Source organism: Heterodontus francisci, chromosome 41 (genome assembly GCF_036365525.1).
Source record: "Heterodontus francisci isolate sHetFra1 chromosome 41, sHetFra1.hap1, whole genome shotgun sequence".
NCBI classification, from domain to species: domain Eukaryota; kingdom Metazoa; phylum Chordata; class Chondrichthyes; order Heterodontiformes; family Heterodontidae; genus Heterodontus; species Heterodontus francisci.
Window position 1 is genome coordinate 29,900,432 of NC_090411.1, and position 20,256 is coordinate 29,920,687.

Consider the following 20,256-nt stretch of genomic DNA (forward strand, 5'->3'; position numbering starts at 1 on the left):
TTGAACCCGGGTCGCTGGAGCTGTGAGGCTGCGGTGCTAACCACTGCGCCACTGTGCCGCCCGTGCGCCATAATGTAATGTCAGGGAGCACTTCTTCACACAAAGGGGAGGGGAAATCGGAAACTCTCTCCCCCAAAAAGCTGTCGAGGCTGGGGGTCCATTGAAAATGTCAAAACTGTGATTGATAGATTTTTGTTCGGCCAGGTTATTAACGGTCACGGAAGCAAGGAGGCTGGATGGAACTGAGATACAAGTCAGCCACGATCCACATGAATGGCAGGACAGGCTCGAGGGGCTGAATGGCCTCCTCCTCTTCCTACATTCCTAGTTTTAATCTGTGGAGCCTAGTACCATTCTTGGAATTTAATCTGAGGAATTGTTTCCAGGTTTACCTTTACCATTCCCGTAATATCTCATAAATCTCAATGTGATCATTTACCAGTGCCTTCTTTCCAGGTTCAAGTCCAAGTCTCTCCAGTCTTCCCTCATCACTCAGATTCCTGACACTCTCACTCAGCCTCATGACTCTTCCCTCTTCTGCATCCAACATCTAAACGTCTCTCCTGCATTTCAAGAACCATAACTGGAAACAGTTCTCAAGCTGTAAAATTGCTCACTCGCAAACCTCACCGCACTTCCCGTGCCCAAAATCGAACACAAGATCGAGAATGGTTCCAGGGATGATGAACTTCAGTTATGAAGATAGATTGGAGAAGTTGGGACTATTTTCCTTGGAGAAGAGAAGGCTGAGAGGAGATTTGATGGAGGTATTCAAAATCATGGGGGGCCTGGACAGAGTAGATAGGGAGAAACTGTTCCCACAGGTGAAAGGATCGAGAACGAGAGGGCACAGATTTAAAATAATTGGCAGTAGAAGCAAAAGCGACATGAGGAAAAACTTGTTCACGCAGCGAGTGGTTAGGATCTGGAATGCACTGCCTGAGAGTGTGGTGGAAGCAGATTCAAAAGAGGCCTTCAAAAGGGAATTAGATTGTTATTTGAAAAGGAAGAATGTGCAGAGTTATGGGGAGAAGGTGGGGGAACGGCATTAGGTGAATTGCTCATTCGGAGAGCCGGTGCGGACACGATGGGCTGAATGGCCTGCATCTGCGCTGTAACAATTCTGTAATTTTGTGAGAGCTTCAGTAGTTTGGCACATTCAACCTGGCTCCCTTTGGACATTTGACCACACCACAGCACTGTGCCCAAGTTGGCACAAAATTGTCAGTCTCACTCAGAGACCCTGTATTGGTCTCTTCAGAGAGAGCAATGGGGCAGTATGCAGCACTCTACTAAGGGCTGCAGCACATTGGCTGAACAGTGTAGAGGGAGCTTTGCTTCGTATCTAACTTGTGACAGTAGGTGCCTGAAGTCTGCTCAACCACCTGATAGAGTCATGGTTGATCTTCTATCCCAACACCACTTTCCTGCACTATCTCCATATCCTTTAATTCCTTGATATCCAAAAGTCTATTGATCTCTGTCTTGACTATACTCAATGGTTTCACATCCGCAGCTCACCAAAGATTCACAACTCTTTGAGTGAAGAGATTTCTCCTCATCCAAGTCCAAAATGGCCAACCCCTTATTCTGAGACAGTGACCCCAGATTCCCAGTCAGGGGAAACATTTTATCAGCATCTATCCTGTCAACCCCTTAAGAATTTTATATGTTTCAATGAGATCACTTCTCATTCTTCGAAACTTTAGGGAATATAGTCCCAGTCTACTCAATCTGTCCTCATAGGTAAGGAGAGCAAAACTGCACACAGTTGGTCTCACCAAGGCCCCATACAATTTTACTAAGACTTTTTACTCTTATATTCCAATCCCTTCGTAACAAGAGCGAACACTCCATTTGGCTTCATAATTGCTTGCTGTGGCATGGATGCTCTCGGACAGCACTATGCCCCCAAAACCCTGCCCACCACATCGCTCCAGTACCTGAGGCGGCCACGCTGTTTCTTGGGGTCCTCACCCTGCCGGCTGCGGGACGGGGAGCGACTGCGGCCCCCGCGGGGGTTGCTCACGCTCCGCAGGGTGCCGTTGGGGTTCCTGGGCGCCTGGACGGAGGAGAACGACAGCCACTCGGGAATGTTGAGGTTGTTGTCACTGCTGGAGCGTTGCAGGATGTGCGGGATGGTGAGTGTGTTGTGTCCCTCCCTCTGCTGAGGGACGTAGGTTGGTGTCTCCTGAAACGGAACTATCGGAAGACATAGCTTAGAGATAAGAACACATTGGAACAGCAGCCAAAGAGGAGCTAGGATTTGCATGTTGGATGCAATAGCATTGAACATAGTATTTGTCCCAGCAACACGAGTTTCATCATCGACAACAATAATGTGTCTTTATATAGCATCTTTAACATAGAAAAAACATCCCAAGGCACTTCACAGGAGCATTATCAAACAAACTTTGACACTGAGACACATAAGGAGTTACGAGGACAGGTGACCAAAAAGTTTGGTCAAAGACTTAAGGAGAATTTTTAAAGGAGGAGAGGGAGAGGCAAAGAGATTTAGGGAGGGAATTCCAGAGCTGAGGGCTCAGGTAGCTGAAGGCTCGGCTGCCAATGGTGGAGTGATTAAAATCGGGTAGGTTCAAGAGGCCATAATTAGAGGGTGGCAGAGATCTCAGTAGGCTGTAAGGATGGAGAAGATGACAGAGATAGAGAGGGGGTGGGGCCAAGGACAGACTGGCAAACAAGGATGAGGATTTTAAAATCGAGATGTTGTTAGACCGAGAGCCAATATAGGTCAGCGAACACCGAGGGTGATGAGGGAATGGGACTTGGTATGAGTTAAGACTCTGGCAGCAGAGGTTGGAATGAGGTCAAGCTTATGGAGAGTGGCAGATGGAAGGTTGGCCGGGAGAGTGTTGGAATTGCCAAGCTCAGAGCTGGCAAAGGTACGAGTGTGGGTTTCAGCAGCAGCTGAGGTAGGGACAGAGTTGGGCCAATGGGCAGTGAGTGAGGGCGGCACATTTTTGACATGTCCCTTCTGAGTCACGACCCCACTGGCCCCTCAGCTGCCAAAGCTGCCCGATAAAATACCGGTCGCTTCAGTGAGGTAGACGAGGGGAATCAGTCCCAGCAGAGTCCGTGGATGGACCAAACATTGTCTGAGTGGACAAGCGCAGTGCCACTACCCAACACAACAGCCAGAACAAGCCTCCAGAGCTGCTCTGTTAAAGGTCGCTCATTGTCATGTTGTGGGCTATGACCCTGAATTTCCATGGGATCTCCGGGAAAGCAGCTAAATCCGGAGAATCCCCACCTAGATTCCAAGCATGTGACTGGGACGTGTGACAATGGAGTCCACCACAGTAAAATGAAGAAAAGCCTCTGACGATTTTCGACCACGCCCACATCGTCTGTCTCCAACATACCCACGTCTGAGTCTTTGTGATTCTTTATGAACTCGCCCAGTTCGAAGTTTCCTGCAATGATGGCAACCTGTGACAGAAAAAATGCGATGGCTTTAGCCAAAGGCCTTCATACTGGAATCCACTGTAAACTCTTGCACTCGGTTCAAGTCTATTCACAATACACATTGAGTGAAAGGTATACATCAGGCATATGTACAGCATACACTGGATTACAATTCACATGTCCCTCAGTGTCAAATGTACAGTACATACCAAATACCAGCTTGTCTGTGTCTTGGTGTCAGCTCCTGTACATTTAAGTTTTGGTCACCACATTACAAAGGAGGATGTGATCTCACTAGAGAAGGTACAGAGGAGATTAACGAGGGTGTTACCAGGACTGGAGAATTTTAGCTATGAGGAAAGATCAGATGGGCTGGGGTTTTCGCCTTTGGAACAGAGGAGGCTGAGGGGAGATTTAATTGAGGTGTATAAATTCTGAGAGGCCTAGCTAGAGTGGATAGGAAGGACCTATTTCCCTTAGCAGAGAGGTCAATAACCAGGGGGTAGAGATTTCAAGTAATTGGTAGAAGAATTAGAGGGGAGTTGAGAATTTCTTTCACCCAGAGGGAGTTGGGGGTCTGGAACTTACTGTCTGAAAGGATGTTAGAAGCAGGAACCCTCATCGCATTTAAAAAGCACCTGCAGATGAAGACTACAAACCAAAAGCTGGAAAGTGGGATGAGGCTGGATAACTCTTTTTCAGCCAGCACAGACACAATGGGCTGAATGGCCTCCTTCCATGCTCTAAATTTCCATGATGCTATGATTCTATATGCAATACGTCCCAGATCACAGCTTGTGTGTGTGTCTCGGTGTCAGCTCCTGGACATGTACACTAGACAGCTGTACACCATCATCGGGCGGGGCAGAACTTTAGTGAGTAGGACAACCTGTGGGGTGTGACTCATTGATGGTCAAGCAGAACTCCTAGCGTCAGCTTTTAAAGAGTGTCTGGTTTAGAAAATTAAAAGGTCATAAAAAAGGTCTGTTCAAATCAAATCTTGATCTTACATTTCAATGTGCCGGCTGGACACTATGGCAGCGGACTTGTCTTGGCAGAAGGTTATGGCTTCAAAATGTGCCCCCCTCTAGAACATGAAATCTAGGCTGGCATTCCAGTGCAACTCAGAGGGAGTGCCATATTCGCAAAGATTGAATGAGATGTTTAACCTTGTACCGTCTGCACATTAAGTGCAACTCACCAAGGCTTCTTCCAAACCTACGAGCTCTACCGTCTAGAAGGAGAAGGGCTGCAGGCGTATGGGAACACCACCATCTGTAAGGTCCCCTCCAAGTCACATGCCATCCTGACATGGAAACGTATCGCCATTCCTTCGCTGTCGCTGGGTCAAAATCCTGGAATCCCCTACCTAACAGCACTGTGGGTGTACCTACCCCACATGGACTGCAGCAGTTCAAGAAGGCAGCTCACCACCACCTTCTCAAGGTGCAATTAGGGAATGGGCAACAAATGCTGGTCCAGCCAGCGATGCCCATGTCCCATGAACGAATAACAAAAAAAAAGTGTTTGGTTCCTTGAAGTGGGGGTTAAAGCCATAGAATTCTTAGTAGCAAGAGAGCTACCAATTGAGTCAAGTTAATCCCCCAAATTAAAAGGCCTACTGGTTCAAGGGGTAAGGGAGGACTAAGGGAGATGAGAAGTTCAACAAGTTTTAGATCCCGAGAAAGAATGGGTTACAGAAGATGGTGCGATGAGTCTCAATTTCAGCTTAATAAAATAACAGAAATAAATCTCTTAAGTTTATCCACAGATTCAGTCAAGGTTGATATCTCTCCTGAGGAGCAGATTCACAAAACATTTCCCAAACTCTGCCTGTTTAAGTGGCCTTGCCTGAAAAACTAGGCCAATCACATCCAGGAGACGCAAGCGCCGCGCTCAAAATAGAGCTATGCCACTTTATTACCTCGAAATCCAAGGACATCATCCAACGCAAAGATAAATACACTGGCTTCTCCGACCCATGCTGAAATATATCTAGGTCGTACAAAAAGGTACTGATCTACCGCAGGAGCGTTTCTGAATTCCCTTTGTTCATCAATCATCTTTACAGAAAATGTCTGCCTGTTATGAGTGTAAACGTTAATGAGTGTAAATCCCTGCTCCAGCGCCACTCCATAGCTGCCCCATGAACTCTGAACCATTGCTCTTCCACTGCCCTCATCGAACGGCATTCCCTCAGCTCGGACAACAGGGCAAGATGTCATCCGGCTGTTGTAAAGACTGTGCCCACGATTACAGACACCCAGCAGAGATCGTCTTTCCAAATGCCAGGAGACCATTCCAAAAATATTAATCGCTGTTTTCATAAAGTCCTGACATCACTTTTTGTTTGCATCTATGAACCCCTCTAACCCCCCCGGTCCTGACCCGCTCCCCACATTGTGTCTTAGGAAAGAAAGATACTTGATAAGCAAAAGGGGGGGTGGAAGGTTATCAGGGGGAGGTGGAAATATGGAGTAATCAGTTCAGCCATGAACTTATTGAATGGCAGAGCAGGCTCAAAGGGCCGAGTGGCCTACTCCTGCTCCTAATTCGTATGTTAAAATTGTACCTTGAACCTTGGTTAGACCATACTTACAATACTGTGAACAGTTCTGGTCACATTATTACAAAAAGGATATCGAACGACCAGGGGATGTGCAAAAGTGATTTACAAGGGTAATACCAGATTAGAGAGGTTTTAACGATCAGTAAAGACTGAACAGGCTGGGGCTCTTTTCTGTAGAAAGGAGTAGGCTGAGGGGCAGCCTAATAGAGGTCTTAATATTATGAAAGAGTTTGATAAGGTAGATGTAGAAAAGTTGTTTCCACCTGTGGGGAGTCCAAAACTAGGTGCCATAAATAACAGATAGTCACCAATAAATCCAATAAGGAACTCACTACTACATAAGACTAATTGAAGTGAGTAGCACAGATACATTTAAGAGAAACCTCGATAAGTACATGATAACGTAGACGAGGAAAAACTGTTCCCATTAACTGATGGTACAAGGATGAGGGAGACACAGATTTAAGGTTTTGGGCAAGAGATGTGGTGGGGGGGTGGGTGCGAGAAAGAACTTTTTTTACCCAGCGAGTGATAATGATCTGGAACTCGCTGCCCATGAGGGTGGTGGAAGCGGAGACAATCAATGATTTCAAAAGAAAATTGGATGGCAATTTGAAGGAAATAAACATTCAGGGCTACGGGGATCGAGCGGGGGAGTGGGACTGACTGGATAGCTCTGCGGAGAGCCAGCATGGACTGGATAGGCTGAATGGCCTCATGCTATTCTGTAAATGACCTACGAGGAAGAAAGGACTAGAAGGGTATGCTAACAGAGTGAGATGAAGTAGGGTGGGAGGAGGCCCGTGTGGAGCATAAATACTGGCAAAGACATTGTAGTGTTGAGCTGAATGCCCGGTTTCTGTGCTTTAAATTCAATGTAAAAACCCAAGTTCAGAGAGCCCACCCTTTTATACCAATGTGATGTGCCCTGTGCCCACACCATCCACTTCTCTGTTTGCCCTGAATGGAGCCCATAGCCAACTGGGTTCAGACTTAGAGTCATAGAGTTATACAGCAGACCAATTAATTTTGCAAAGGACATTAATGTTTGGTAAACAGCAGAGACTTTAATCCTTTTAGCTGAAATGGAACCAAATCCGACAGAAAAAGGGAGGCTGTGCCGAACAAGTGCAACTTCACCTCATACTTCTGAACAGGACATTATTCAATTCCAGTCAGAACAAGTTGAATTTGCCAATAAAATCCCACACCATGCACTGTCGGCTGGGCGGTCCATAGGGAGCTCTACATTGCTGTAGGGGCAGAACAGAGACAGCACTGCACTGTCGATGGGGCGGTACGGACGGAGCGCTGCACTGTCGATAGGGCGGTACGGACGGAGCGCTGCACTGTCGATGGGGTGGTACGGACGGAGCGCTGCACTGTCGATGGGGTGGTACGGTGGAAGTGCTGCACTGTCGATAGGGCGGTACGGAGGGAGCGCTGCACTGTCGATAGGGCGGTACGGAGGGAGGGCTGCACTGTCGATGGGGTGGTACGGTGGAAGTGCTGCACTGTCGATGGGGCGGTACGGAGGGAGGGCTGCACTGTCGATGGGGCGGTACGGAGGGAGCGCTGCACTGTCGATGGGGCGGTACGGAGGGAGCGCTGCACTGTCGATGGGGCGGTACGGAGGGAGCGCTGCACTGTCGATGGGGCGGTACGGAGGGAGCGCTGCACTGTCGATGGGGCGGTACGGAGGGAGCGCTGCACTGTCGATGGGGCGGTACGGAGGGAGCGCTGCACTGTCGCCGGGAAGGTACGGAGGGAGCGCTGCACTGTCGATGGGGCGGTACGGAGGGAGCGCTGCACTGTCGATGGGGCGGTACGGAGGGAGCGCTGCACTGTCGATGGGGCGGTACGGAGGGAGCGCTGCACTGTCGATGGGGCGGTACGGAGGGAGTGCTGCACTGTCGATGGGGCGGTACGGAGGGAGCGCTGCACTGTCGCCGGGAAGGTACAGAGGGAGCGCTGCACTGTCGCCGGGGAGGTACGGAGGGAGCGCTGCACTGTCAGCGGGGCGGTACGGAGGGAGTGCTGCACTGTCAGCGGGGCGGTACGGAGGGAGTGCTGCACTGTCAGCGGGGCGGTACGGGGGGAGCGCTGCACTGTCGATAGGGCGTTATGGGGGGAGCGCTGCACTGACAGCGGGGAGGTACGGAGGGAGCGCTGCACTGTCAGCGGGGCGGTACAGTGGGAGTGCTGCACTGTCGGCGGGGCGGTACGGAGGGAGCGCTGCACTGTCGATGGGGCGGTACAGCAGGGGGGGAGCACTGCACTGTCAGACGTGCTTCAAATTAGACTGTAAACTCCATCTATCTGTTCAAGTGGGTGTTAAAGATCCCATGACACCACTCCAAGAAAAACAGGGAGGTATGTGGGTGTGTGTATAAGACGGTGTGTATATAGGATACTGTGTGTCTGTGTTTGCGTAGGGGTGAGTTTGTGTATATAGGGCCGTGCGTGCAGAGGGTCGTGCATGTGTATACGTGCCTGCAAGTGGCAGAGAACCTTTCATTCAAAGATACCACCAGCCTGTTTGCTTTCTGGGGCAGCTGCCAAACTATCACTGGCTGAAAGCCTTGACACCAATCGCTTTTGTGGATTCAAAATGGAATGTTCAGCTCTCAAAAGTTGTGAATGAGTTTACTGTAACTTAGCCAGGGATTGTACAATAAAGCAACACGCCAGCGCTCTGCACTGGTCTAGCATCACCTCTGCTTTAAGACCCTCATCCGTGTTTTCAAATCCCTCCATGACCCTCGCCCCTCCCTATCTCTGTAACCTCCTCCAGCCCTACAGCCCTCCAAGATCTCTGCGCTCCACCAATTCTAGCCTCTTGCTAATCCCCGATTTTAATTGCTCCACCATTGGCGGCCTTGCCATCAGCTGTCTGGACCCTAAGCTCTAAAATTCCCTGCTTAAACCTCCTTAAAACCTACGTCCTTGACCGAGCCATTCATTCACCTGTCCCGACATCTCCAACGTGACATCGGCATCAAGTTATATTTGATAAACGCTCCTTCGAAGGGCCTTGAGGATGATTTACTACATTAAAGTTGCTATATAAATGCAAATAGATGTTCAACCTTGGATTTCAGAGAAATCTTGAAGTAAGTTCAAGGTGAGCTATGAGGGAGAGAATCTGCTCTTTTCCTGTTTCCAGAAAATGTGAGCAAAGCAGAGGAGAATTGAATGGTAAACCTTTGCTCCCATTATGAACCTCAATAACCCTACATCCGAACTTCCTCCAATGATAGTGGCGGCACAGTGGCGCAATGGTTAGCACCGCAGCCTCACAGCTCCAGCGACCCGGGTTCAATTCTGGGTACTGCCTGTGTGGAGTTTGCAAGTTCTCCCTGTGTCTGCGTGGGTTTCCTCCGGGTGCTCCGGTTTCCTCCCACATGCCAAAGACTTGCAGGTTGATAGGTAAATTGGCCATTGTAAATTGCCCCTAGTGTAGGTAGGTGGTAGGGAAATATAGGGACAGGTGGGGATGTGGTAAGAACATGGAATTAATGTAGGATTAGTATAAATGGGTGGTTGATGGTCGGCACAGACTGGGTGGGCCGAAGGGCCTGTTTCAGTGCTGTATCTCTAAATAAATAAAAAATATTCCTGGTGCCTGCAACCGCCTCCATTTGAGACGAGCACAGCAATACAATTCAGTGCGGGAAAATGTACCCACAAAATCCTGACCTGAATCATTGTGTTGTCATCGATACTTTACCAATCCTGAAGGACAGACTGGGATTGAAAGGGCAGTGGAAACAGTTTCAAAAGTAACTTTCAAAAGGGAATTGGATAAATGTTTGAAGGGGAAAGATTTGCAAGACCATAAGGAAAGATTGGGGGAAATGGGACTAACTGGATAGCTCTTTCAAAGAAAGCTCATTCTTGTAAATCTTCTTTGTACCTTCTCCAGTGCCTCCATATTCTTTTGATAATATGGAGATCAGAACTGTACACAGTCTAACCAAGGTTCTAAACAAGTTTAATGTATCTTCTCTGCTTTTTAATTCAATCTTAAACACCTCCATCAGTTACCCCTGCAGCCTTGGTTTCCTCTCTAAACAACCTCAGTCTCGTGGCTGTTGACAAGCTCTGTGTGAGCTCCCTCAGTTTGGATAAATGGGTCCAGTTCCTCCAGAGAGTGTGTGTCATCCGTGCCTACCCACATGCATTGCTCAGCTGTGTGCTTGGCAGACTTTTAGCCATGGAGACACATTTCAGCCATTATCAAGATACTGGGCTGTCCCAGAATGGAAATACTCGACATGAGAAACTCTCTGGGGTTTGTATGAGCTGAGGGAACTACTCACTATGACCAGGTTTCACGGTTCATACTTGACGCTGCCTGAATACGTTTACGCTCACAGAGTTGGTGAAAATGGCAAGCCAGGCTCCAGAGGCCCGAGGGAAGAGCAGTCCTCACCTGGAAGGATGTCTGTCGATTGTTGTTTTTCATGTCTTTCTTGGCTCCACGGTAAAGCAGAATGCGAGTGCAGCTATCCTGTATAAGGAGAGGGCACAACGATTAATGGAGAGATGGATAGACAGACAGACAGACAAACGCAAGTCAACACACACACACACACCCCTGTCCCCGACAAAATAGGAACATAGTGATCAATGGAGAGATAAAGGCATCCATGGAGACAGAAACACTAACACACACTGGGAGGAATGCAAACCCTGACACAGGAACAGACAGATGGACACTGTTACAATCACCTAGTTCATGCTTTGTATTAATATTTTAGAGGTTGCTTTTAGTTTGGAGGAATTAAGTGTGTAGCTGTAAGAATTTCAAAACGTTACAGACCACCGAAGTTTTAAAGTTCAAAGATTTCTCCATGAGTGCTTACAGAAACAGAGTTAGAGAGGGGAGAGCCATAAAACAGCAGGTGGACTCATTTAGTTGGGGAATTGGAACCAGAAAGTTTGGAAGGAATTGATTTAATTTAGATTTTAGATTTAAAGATACAGCACTGAAACAGGTCCTTCGGCCCACCGAGTCTGTGCCGACCATTAACCACCCATTTATACTAATCCTACACTAATCCCATATTCCTACCACATCCTCACCTGTCCCTATATTCCCCTACCACCTACCTATACTAGGGACAATTTATAATGGCCAATTTTCCTATCAACCTGCAAGTCTTTTGGCTGTGGGAGGAAACCGGAGCACCCGGAGGAAACCCACGCAGACACAGGGAGAACTTGCAAACTCCACACAGGCAGTACCCAGAATTGAACCCGGGTTGCTGGAGCTGTGAGGCTGCGGTGCTAACCACTGCGCCGCCCATTGTTATCGATATCAATTTTTCATGTGCATATCAGAAATCAAAGAGATATTTGGAGTTAATTCGTTTACATTGCTATCTGGGGCATCCCATTTGTACCACTTTGCTACCGAGATAGATGATGCTTTCGTGTTTTTTTATCTCTGTGCTTGCCGACACAGACAGGCAGTTGGCTTTTGGAAAGGAGTTGGCTTTGGGAGCTGCTGGACTCAGGAGCAAAGAGGCCATCGGGAATCAAGGGTGTTTCTGTTTTGAGGCAGGCCCGTGCTCAAGCTGGGAAGACCAGATTTGGGATGTGTTGGAAGAGAACTGGAGGATTTGCCTAGCTGGATGCTGGAGGGAGAATTCCCAGCAGATCCCATAACTCAGAAGATAACTGAGAAACTAAGGAATCAAAGTGAATTCCTAAGAGCTGTGGTATACTCTAGATTGATCCCAGGAGAAGTGAACAAACTGCAAAGATCCTGAACTCTTGGGGTGGAAGTAAAAACCAAATGGGAGTGTTCTATTTAGATTTTAAGTTTAAAGTATGTGATTTCAAATTGTAACATTAGTTGTGTTTTGCTTTGTTTAACTTTTGTACAGTAAAGGTTTTTGTTTAAACGTGACATCTTGTGGCATAAATATTTCAGAAATAACTTTTAAAAAGAGAAAGTCAAATTCCCAGTTAACGGTCCCCAATGGGATCGTAACAACACGCAGACAAAGGAGGACACACAAGACAGGAACACAGAGATTAATAGACAGACAGAGGCATCCAGAGAGAGGGAGACACACACAACCTGCCGCAGAGACAGACAGACGGACACGCAGACAGAGACACAAGATGGATGCACCAAAAGACAGATGGATGGACAAGAAGACAGTGATTAATGGAGAGACAGTGACACACAAACAATGTAGGTGAAGTCTGATCTTACACAGAAAAGCCTGTCACTCTATCCTTTTCCCATCTCACACCCTCTGCCCTCTCCCCCTTTAATGCTAACTTCTAACCTCTTCTCCTCTCTCTTATTCCATTTCTTATTCTTAATTGCATCAACTCCCAGCACAGCTCTCACACTCATGCTTTACTGCTCCTCCTCCCTCCAGTGTGTGTGAGAGGAGGAAGAGGAGATGGAAGAGAAGATGAAAAAGGAGAGGGAATGAAGAGAGGGATGGGGAAAATGGAAAGATGGAATGGAGAAAGGGAGAATGGAGAAAAGGAGGATGAGAAGCGAGACAGAGAGGGGGAATGGAGAGGCGGGGAGTTGTGATGCAGGAATGCCAATTAGTGCACAGCAAGCTCCCACAAACAGCAATGTGGTAATAAGCAGATAATCTGTTTTAGTGATATTAGTTGGGGGTCAACTATTGGCTTGGACATTGGGGAGAACTCAACCCCAATCTCCTTCGAAATATTGCTCCAAGAGGGCAGATGGAGCCTTGGTTTTCACATCTCATCTAAAAGACTGCACCTCTGCACTATGCAGATTATGTGCTTGAGGGAGGTGAGAGAGAGATAGGGAGAGAAGGGAGAAAAGGGAAGAATGGAGAGATGGAGAGAAGAGGAGAAAAAGAGTAAGCAGAGGAAAAAGTAAAAGAAAGGAGTGAGAGGGAAATGACAGGATGCAAATGGGACAGAGAGCTAATGGTGATCTTTACTAGGAATGTAGCTGAGAGAGAGAGAGAGGGGGGGGGGAAAGAAAGAAAGAGAGAAAGAGAGAAAGAGAGAAAGAAAGAGAGAGAGAGAGAGAGAGAGAGATGGAGAGACTCGAGAGGTAAAAATTAGAGAGGAGAGAGACTCAGAGAGGGTCAGCTCAGATGTTTAGCAAATATGGTTTCTCGTCAGTTAGTTGTACAAGTATATTTACAGCTTTTGAATAAATGATCGAGGCCCCCTGTGTTTACATCCTACCCAACTACCGGGGCTTGTTCCATTTTACCACATGTGTTCCCGCCTCCCCAAATCACATGGTTTTCACCATAAGTCATGCAGGGCTGTCACCATTTAATCCCTCATGCACAAGGGGCTATTCTTTACTTTCATGTATAGGCTGTGAAGACATTCGACCACAAGATGCATCACAGGGCACCTTGGTCCAGTCGTCCATGCCCCACTCCCCATGTTCACAAGCACAGAAGGGGTCACTGGTTTAGAAGGTGCTACTAGAGAAGTCTTGGCGAGATGACGCACTGAATCTTGTGGATAGTGCACACTGCAGCCACGGTGCGCTGGTGGTGGTGGGAGTGAATGTTTAAGGTGCTGGATCGAGTGCTGGTCAAGCGGGTTTCTTTGTCATAGACAGTGTCGAGCCAGCACTCGTAGAATTGGCTTGGAGGTCACAGAAGGGGGCTGGGTTGGGGAGGTGGGAGATGATTCTGCAAACGGTCGCCAGTGAGGAAGTCATCTTCGCAGGTCAGAATCAAGGGGTCAAAGTCGTAGGTCAGTCTAAATCAGAGCTGCCTGCAAGTGTGCCCCTCTTTACTAGGAACATGAGATCAGCCCTCAGACTCCGCACCTAGCCAACACTCTGTTCAGAGAATGACACAGCACAGACGGAGGCCATTCGGCTCATCGTGACTGTGCTGGCTCTTTGAAAAAGCAATCCAATCAGTCCCACTCTCCATAGCCCTGCAAATTTTTACTTTTCAAATATTTACCAATTCCTTTTTGAAAGTTACTATTGAATCTGCTTCCACCGCCCTTTCAGGCAGCACCTTCCAGATCACAACAGCTCGCAGTGTTAACAAAAATATTTCCTCGTGTCGCCTCTGGTTCTTGTGCCAATCACCTTAAAATCCATGTCCTCTGGTTACTGACCCTCCTGCTAGTGGAAACAGTTCCTCCATATTTACTCTATCAAAATTCTTCATGACTTGAACACCTCTACTAAATCTCCTCTTTAAATCAAAAAGGAACTGGAAAAAGAACGAAAGATGGAAGATTTTCATCCATACTGTGAAATATCATATCCTATACCACAAGGAGTAGGACCAGTTGGCACAAATGGTCAGTTTCTGAGCTGTAAATTCTACGTAATTGTATGTAATCTGGGAAGAATGTGGATGGGGCTCACGAGCACACAGACTAACAGAACTCCATAAAATTCCTTTCTGTACACTCCACCAAGGTGATCGTTTGCACCTTGCTGGACTGGATGGAAATCTACCCCTGAGAAGGAGGGGTTTTGCGTAAAATCTACATGTTAAAACAGACATGTAAAAATCAAACAATGCTCCAAATATTAACTTGTAATCATCACTGTACAACAGAGCAATCGTCAATCCTCCTGGCCTGGAACTCCCTGCTCTCGGGTATCTGTTATTCCATATATAAACCACCCGAACCCCTCAATTAGATTCCAGCCTGCAACTCACTCCCGGGTAGCTGTTATTCCATATAAACCCCTGCAAACCCTCCATTGCATTCCAGTCTGTAACTCACTCCCGGGTATCTGTTCTATATATAAACCACCTGAACCTCTCGATTAGACTCCAGCATGTAACTCACTCCCAGATATCCATTATTACCCTCGATTGGGTTCCAGTCTATAATGCGGTCCCAAGTTTCTCCTATTCTATGTAGAAACTCTCTCCTATCTAATGTGTGTGCCCAGAGAGTGGGACAACGAAAGGAATAAAGGGGTAACTAGAGGCAGCAAACATCAATTAAACCCATAAAAATATACAGTAACTCATTCAACATAACTCACATCGGATACCGACCCTGTTGTAGAGAGCACACAGGTGTAGAGCCGTGTTCCCTGATGCATTCAAGCTGTTGATTTCTGCTCCGTAGAATAACAGGTGTTCCAGATGTCGTGCATGACCGTGGTGGCAAGCCTAAAGGAGACACAGACCAAGAGTCAGCGCAAGACACAGAACAAAATAAAGCAGGGCGCACTGGAGAGAGAGTTACACTTAAGAACTTAAGAGCTGGGGGCTGGAGTAGGCCATTCAGCCCTTTGAGCCTGCTGTGCCATTCAATTCAATCATGGCTGATGGACCTCAGCTCCACCTTCCCGTACTATCCCCATATCCCTCAATTCCCCGAGTATCCCAAAATCTATTGACTTCTGGCTTGAATATACTCGACGACTCAGCATCCACAACCCTTTGGGATAGAAAATTCCAAAGACTCACGAGCCTCTGACAAAATTTCTCCTCATCTCCTTCCGACCCCTTATTCTGAGACTGTGACCCCGTGTTCTCTGCGGCCAGGAGAAACATTTTCTCAGCACCTACCCTTATCAAGTCCCTTAGGAATTTGTTTAAGGGGAAGCCAGATGAGCACATGAGGAAAAAAAGGAATAGAAGGATATATCGATAGGCTGGAAAAGGAGTGACTGGAAGCTTGTGTGGAACAGAGGCACCAGCATGGACAAGCTGGGCCCAATGGTCTGTTTCTGTACTGTAGACGCTATGGAATATTGTGTAACAGCAAGACACACACACAGGGAACAGGGCATCAGATCATCTCTAGGTGTTCATTTTGTATGGATGAGTGGGTGAGTTGAGCACTGTACCAACAGCAAGAAGTTGTGTGGGTATCTCTGCGATGTTACTGGGGCCTTATTTAAATATAATTAACCACAAACTGCTGAGTGTCTCCAGCCTGAACCAAACTGAACGGGGGTCACTAAAAGGGCTGATATCCTGCCTCATGGATGATCCCTCCCCCGCTTAGTGCCAATTGGCTGCGCCGGAAAATCTGCTATCTAGTGTCGGCTGTGTCTCGGTTGGTAGCAATCTTTGTTCTGAGTTATAAGGTTCTGGGTTCAAGCTCCACTCCACATCTGAGCACAAAAATCAAAGCTGACACTCCAATGCAGAACTGAGGGAGTGCTGCACTGTCGGAGATGCAGTCTTTCGGATGAGATGTTAAACTGAGGCCGCATTTGCCTGTTCAGGTGGATGTAAAAGATCCCATGGCACTATTTTATAAAGAGCAGGGGGGTTCTCCCCGGTGTCCTGGCCAATATTTAGCCCTCAATTAGTATCACTAAAACAAATTATCTGGTCATTATCACATTGCAGTTTGTGGGAGCTTGCTGTGCACAAATTGGCTGTCATGTTTCCTACATTACAACAGTAACTACACTTGAAAAGTAAATCGTTGACTGTGAAAAATGTTAGATAAATGCAAGTCTTTTTTCCCCCCACAGTGGAGTTACCAGAAAGATGAGGTTAAAAAAAGACTTGCATTTATATAGCACCTTTCACAGGACATCCCAAAGTGCTTTACAGTCAATAACGTTGTTTGAAGCGTAGTCAGTATTTCAATGTAGGAATTGCAGCAGCCAATTTGTGCACAGCAAGCTCCCACGCACTGCACTGTGAAAATGACCAGATCATCTGGTTTTTTTTTTTAAGTGACGTTGGTTAAGGGGTAAATAGTGGACAGGACACTGGTGAGAACGACCCTGCTCTCCTTCGAAATACTGCCCTGGGATCGTTTACTTTATCCAAAAGATGGAATCTCTGCGGCTCTCCTGGGAGCGTCAGCTGGATTTTGTGCTGAAGTCTCTGGAGTGTGAGCTGAAGCCACAACTTTCTGACTCAGAGCTCAACACAAGACCTCACTGAGCCATGGCTGGCACCGTAAAAGGTCAGGGTACTTTCAGGAGAGAAAGGGAGAAAAAATGAAGTCCTTTGCCTCAAGAAACAACCGCAAATGCTGCTCTCATGTTTTCCAAAAAAGTTGTAGGCGATGCGGAAAGTGATCTCCATCTTGTCTTGGGCTAGTGAACGAGCTGATTGGCTGCCATCTAGCCATTAAGAAATTCACCACAGTCACCAGAACAAAGGGCACGTTCAGTGACCTGCGACATACCTTTAAGAGTCAGAAGTTACGCATGCCTTAAATCAGAGGTTTGTTACATTGACGTCTGCACTTCAGCTTGCTGGACAAGATGATGATGATGAGGAAGTCAGAGCCCTATTCAATACGGTGTCCACTGGCAGAAGCTGGTGTGTAGCCCGTGCTGCCACAGATCTGAAACATCAGGCGAGGCCAGTGAGATCTGGCACTTGTTACTAGAGTGCTTCTACTTTTTTGTAAAAGATGTTTTCAGGGCTTATAGTTGAATTATGAACATTGATTCATCTGGAATTTTGAAGAGATGCTGACCTTTGTGGGGTTTTTTTAAAAAAAAAGTCACCAGAAGGTTCTTGGATTTGGCTTGTAAACCAGTCTTATCTGTCTGTGGATAATCGCCCAGCAGGAGTTGTTTTTGACTTGAGGAGATGTTTACAAAGAAGTGACGGGTCAAGATTTATCGATGTCAGGAGGCTCGACGTCTGGAATGTTCTTAGTTTCACTTTGAATTTTGACTGCCAAAGATGACACAGCTGATCTCTCGCTCTCAAAAAGAAATCCTGTATAGTGTGTCAGTTTTCTATTTTCAACTATATTTGGAGAAACTCTGCATATTGAATGTGTGGGAACTGAAACCCTTATTGCCACATTTCTGCTGTAAGACCTAGCTGAAGTCTTTGTAGCTGCATTTCTTGGAAAGCCTACCCAAACGGATCGTCACCATCACCTGGAAAGAACTGTTCTAGGAAATCCCAGTGACAGCCGTCTGTACGCATTTGGGATGCCAAACCAAAACAAAGGACACATATTCAGCCTAAGTGTTTTTTCTGTCTTCTTTGCAACAGCACTTAACAAAAAAATCTTTTATTTTGCCCGTTAGCGTGTGTGTGTGTGTGTGTGTGTGTGTGTGTGTGTGTGTGAGAGGGAGGGGCTAAGATAAATAAGGGGCTTTAATATCAACTTGTGTGTGTACATATTACTTCATTATTGGTTAAGATTGGTTTTATAATTTTGTTGTTTATTAAAGAAACCAGGTTGGTGTGTGTATTATTCCGGGGAAAAATAGAGTCTATGATTGACCGTATCGGTAAGTGGGAAAATTTAAATATATGTTGTGACCTGTGGAGAAGTGGGTCTAGAATAAGCAGTGTACTCCTCCTGCCTTGATCCTAACACACTGTCCAGCAGAGAAAGCAGAGGGATGGGGGGGTAGGGGCAAAATTAACTGAAAAATTGGTATGATAGGATTTCGGAGTCAGAGAGACAAAGTTTGCTGAGATAGGGGCTCGAAACAAAGTCTTATATATTTGCCACTTGCCTGGTGAATTTCTTGCCAGCCATTCTCATCGGCAAAACCAATCTGAGCCCGATTGTACAGCAAGAGTTCACAGCAGCTGGTGTCTCCGCCCACGATGGCCGTGTGATACAGTGGTGTTAGCGCGCGACGATCTTTGTAGTTAGGGGAGGCCCCTAACTCCAGGAGAGTCTGGAACAACCAAAAAAACATGACAAATGGTCACATTCGTAGACCTCGCCAGTCGACATTGCCACATCAATCATTGAACTTCACCCCCCTTCCCCTCTGCTTTTTGGTCCCTTTGGGCTTCTCCCTCCTCCCACAACCTCAGCCCTTCTTCGCTTCAGCTTGAAATCAACCTGCTGGATCATCGTTTGGAACAGTCGTGCTCCATGAGGTTTCCTCCCCCACACAAGGTTTTTATGCGTGTGCAAGTTTTTCTGCTCCTCCGAAAGGAAGGATGGGGAGAAATGGAACACTTTCCGTTTGTGTCATCCGTCATCAACAGCAAGCACTCCCAGGTTGGGCATAGCACAGTTAGAGGCAGAGTAAAGCTCCTGCTACTCTATCCCAACACTGTGCCGTAGCCCAAAGCTCAACAAGCCAGAGAGGCTGACTGTCGGTAATTAACACTCGAAGAGCCATTAAAGGGCTCTTAGACTTGAAACGACAAGTCTGAAACTTCTGTGGTGATCTAAGAAAAGAAAGACCTGCATTTGTATAGCGCCTTTCACAACATCAGGATGCGCTTTACAGCCAATGAAAAACTTTTGAAGTGTAGCCACTGTTGTAATGTAGCAAACGAGCTAATTTGCACACAGCAAGCTCCCACAAACAGCAATGTGATAACGACCACATGATCTGTTTTTTTGGAGTGATGTTGGTTGAGGGATAAATATTGGCCAGGGTACCCGGAGAACTCTTTGTGTTTTTCGTCGTAATAGTGCCATGGGATCTTTTACGTTCACCTGAGGGGGCAGATGGCACCTTGGCTTAACGTCTCATCCGAAAGACGGATTTAGTTTGCGTCTTCTATGCAGATACAGCAACGTTGCACCATTCGATGCAGTTCAGTGGTGGGCAGACAGCAAGATGCCGTTCTTGTGAGGCTAAGGGCACAGAGTCACTGCTCAAAGATCAACTCTTGGATTCCTGCGTTTAACCACACATCTGCCCTTGCCTAAAGTTGCAACACCTGCACATAAACAACAGCGAGTGCCATTGCCTCCCTATCATTTTGAGAGCAAATTCTGAGCTAATACTTTCAGGTACGCCAAGACGGCAGGCAAGAGGCCTCAGGTTCTGCGTTGGGATGGGCAATCCTGGGGAGTCGGTGATGAGGGTCATCATACACAAAAGGAGAGCACAGCACAAAAGCAGGCCATTCAGCCCATCGAGTCTGTGCTGGCTCTTTCAAAGAGCAATCCAGTTAGTCCCACTTCCCTGCAAATTTTTCTCCTTCAAGTAGTTATCCAATTCTCTTTTGGATGCTGCGATTGAATCTATTTCCACTATTCTATCAGGCATTCCCAATCCTAACTACTCAATTAAACTCATCACTAAAAGAACGGATGTTGGAAGGTTTTTTTTTTTACACGCTGATTGGGACAGGGAACATTTTGGCATGGGGAGTGGCCGAGGCCGAACCAAATGTAACTGTTAGAGATTCTTGGAAAAATAAATGCTGCCAACAATGGTGGGAGGGTGTAATTACAGCACGTCATGTTTACATAGCCTGCACTATAAATGTGGATATGGGAAGTTAAAATGGAAAATGTTGACACAAAAGTGTGACAACAGAAAGAAAGATTTAGTAGGCAGGATGTGCTGGCACAGGCAAGTTTTTAAAAAA

General features: G+C 46.9%; 1 protein-coding gene across 1 annotated transcript in view; it reads right to left on the reverse strand.

The window, feature by feature from the left end:
• shank1 (SH3 and multiple ankyrin repeat domains 1) overlaps positions 1 to 20,256 on the reverse strand; it is a 223,434-nt gene that overhangs the window by 169,595 nt on the left and 33,583 nt on the right. The window contains exons 7-11 of the mRNA XM_068019684.1: positions 18,426 to 18,593; positions 15,016 to 15,132; positions 10,434 to 10,511; positions 3,387 to 3,453; positions 1,944 to 2,202 (exon numbers count right to left, since the gene is read on the reverse strand). Coding sequence (XP_067875785.1) covers positions 1,944 to 2,202; positions 3,387 to 3,453; positions 10,434 to 10,511; positions 15,016 to 15,132; positions 18,426 to 18,593 — 689 coding nt within the window. The remainder of the gene's footprint in view (positions 1 to 1,943; positions 2,203 to 3,386; positions 3,454 to 10,433; positions 10,512 to 15,015; positions 15,133 to 18,425; positions 18,594 to 20,256) is intronic.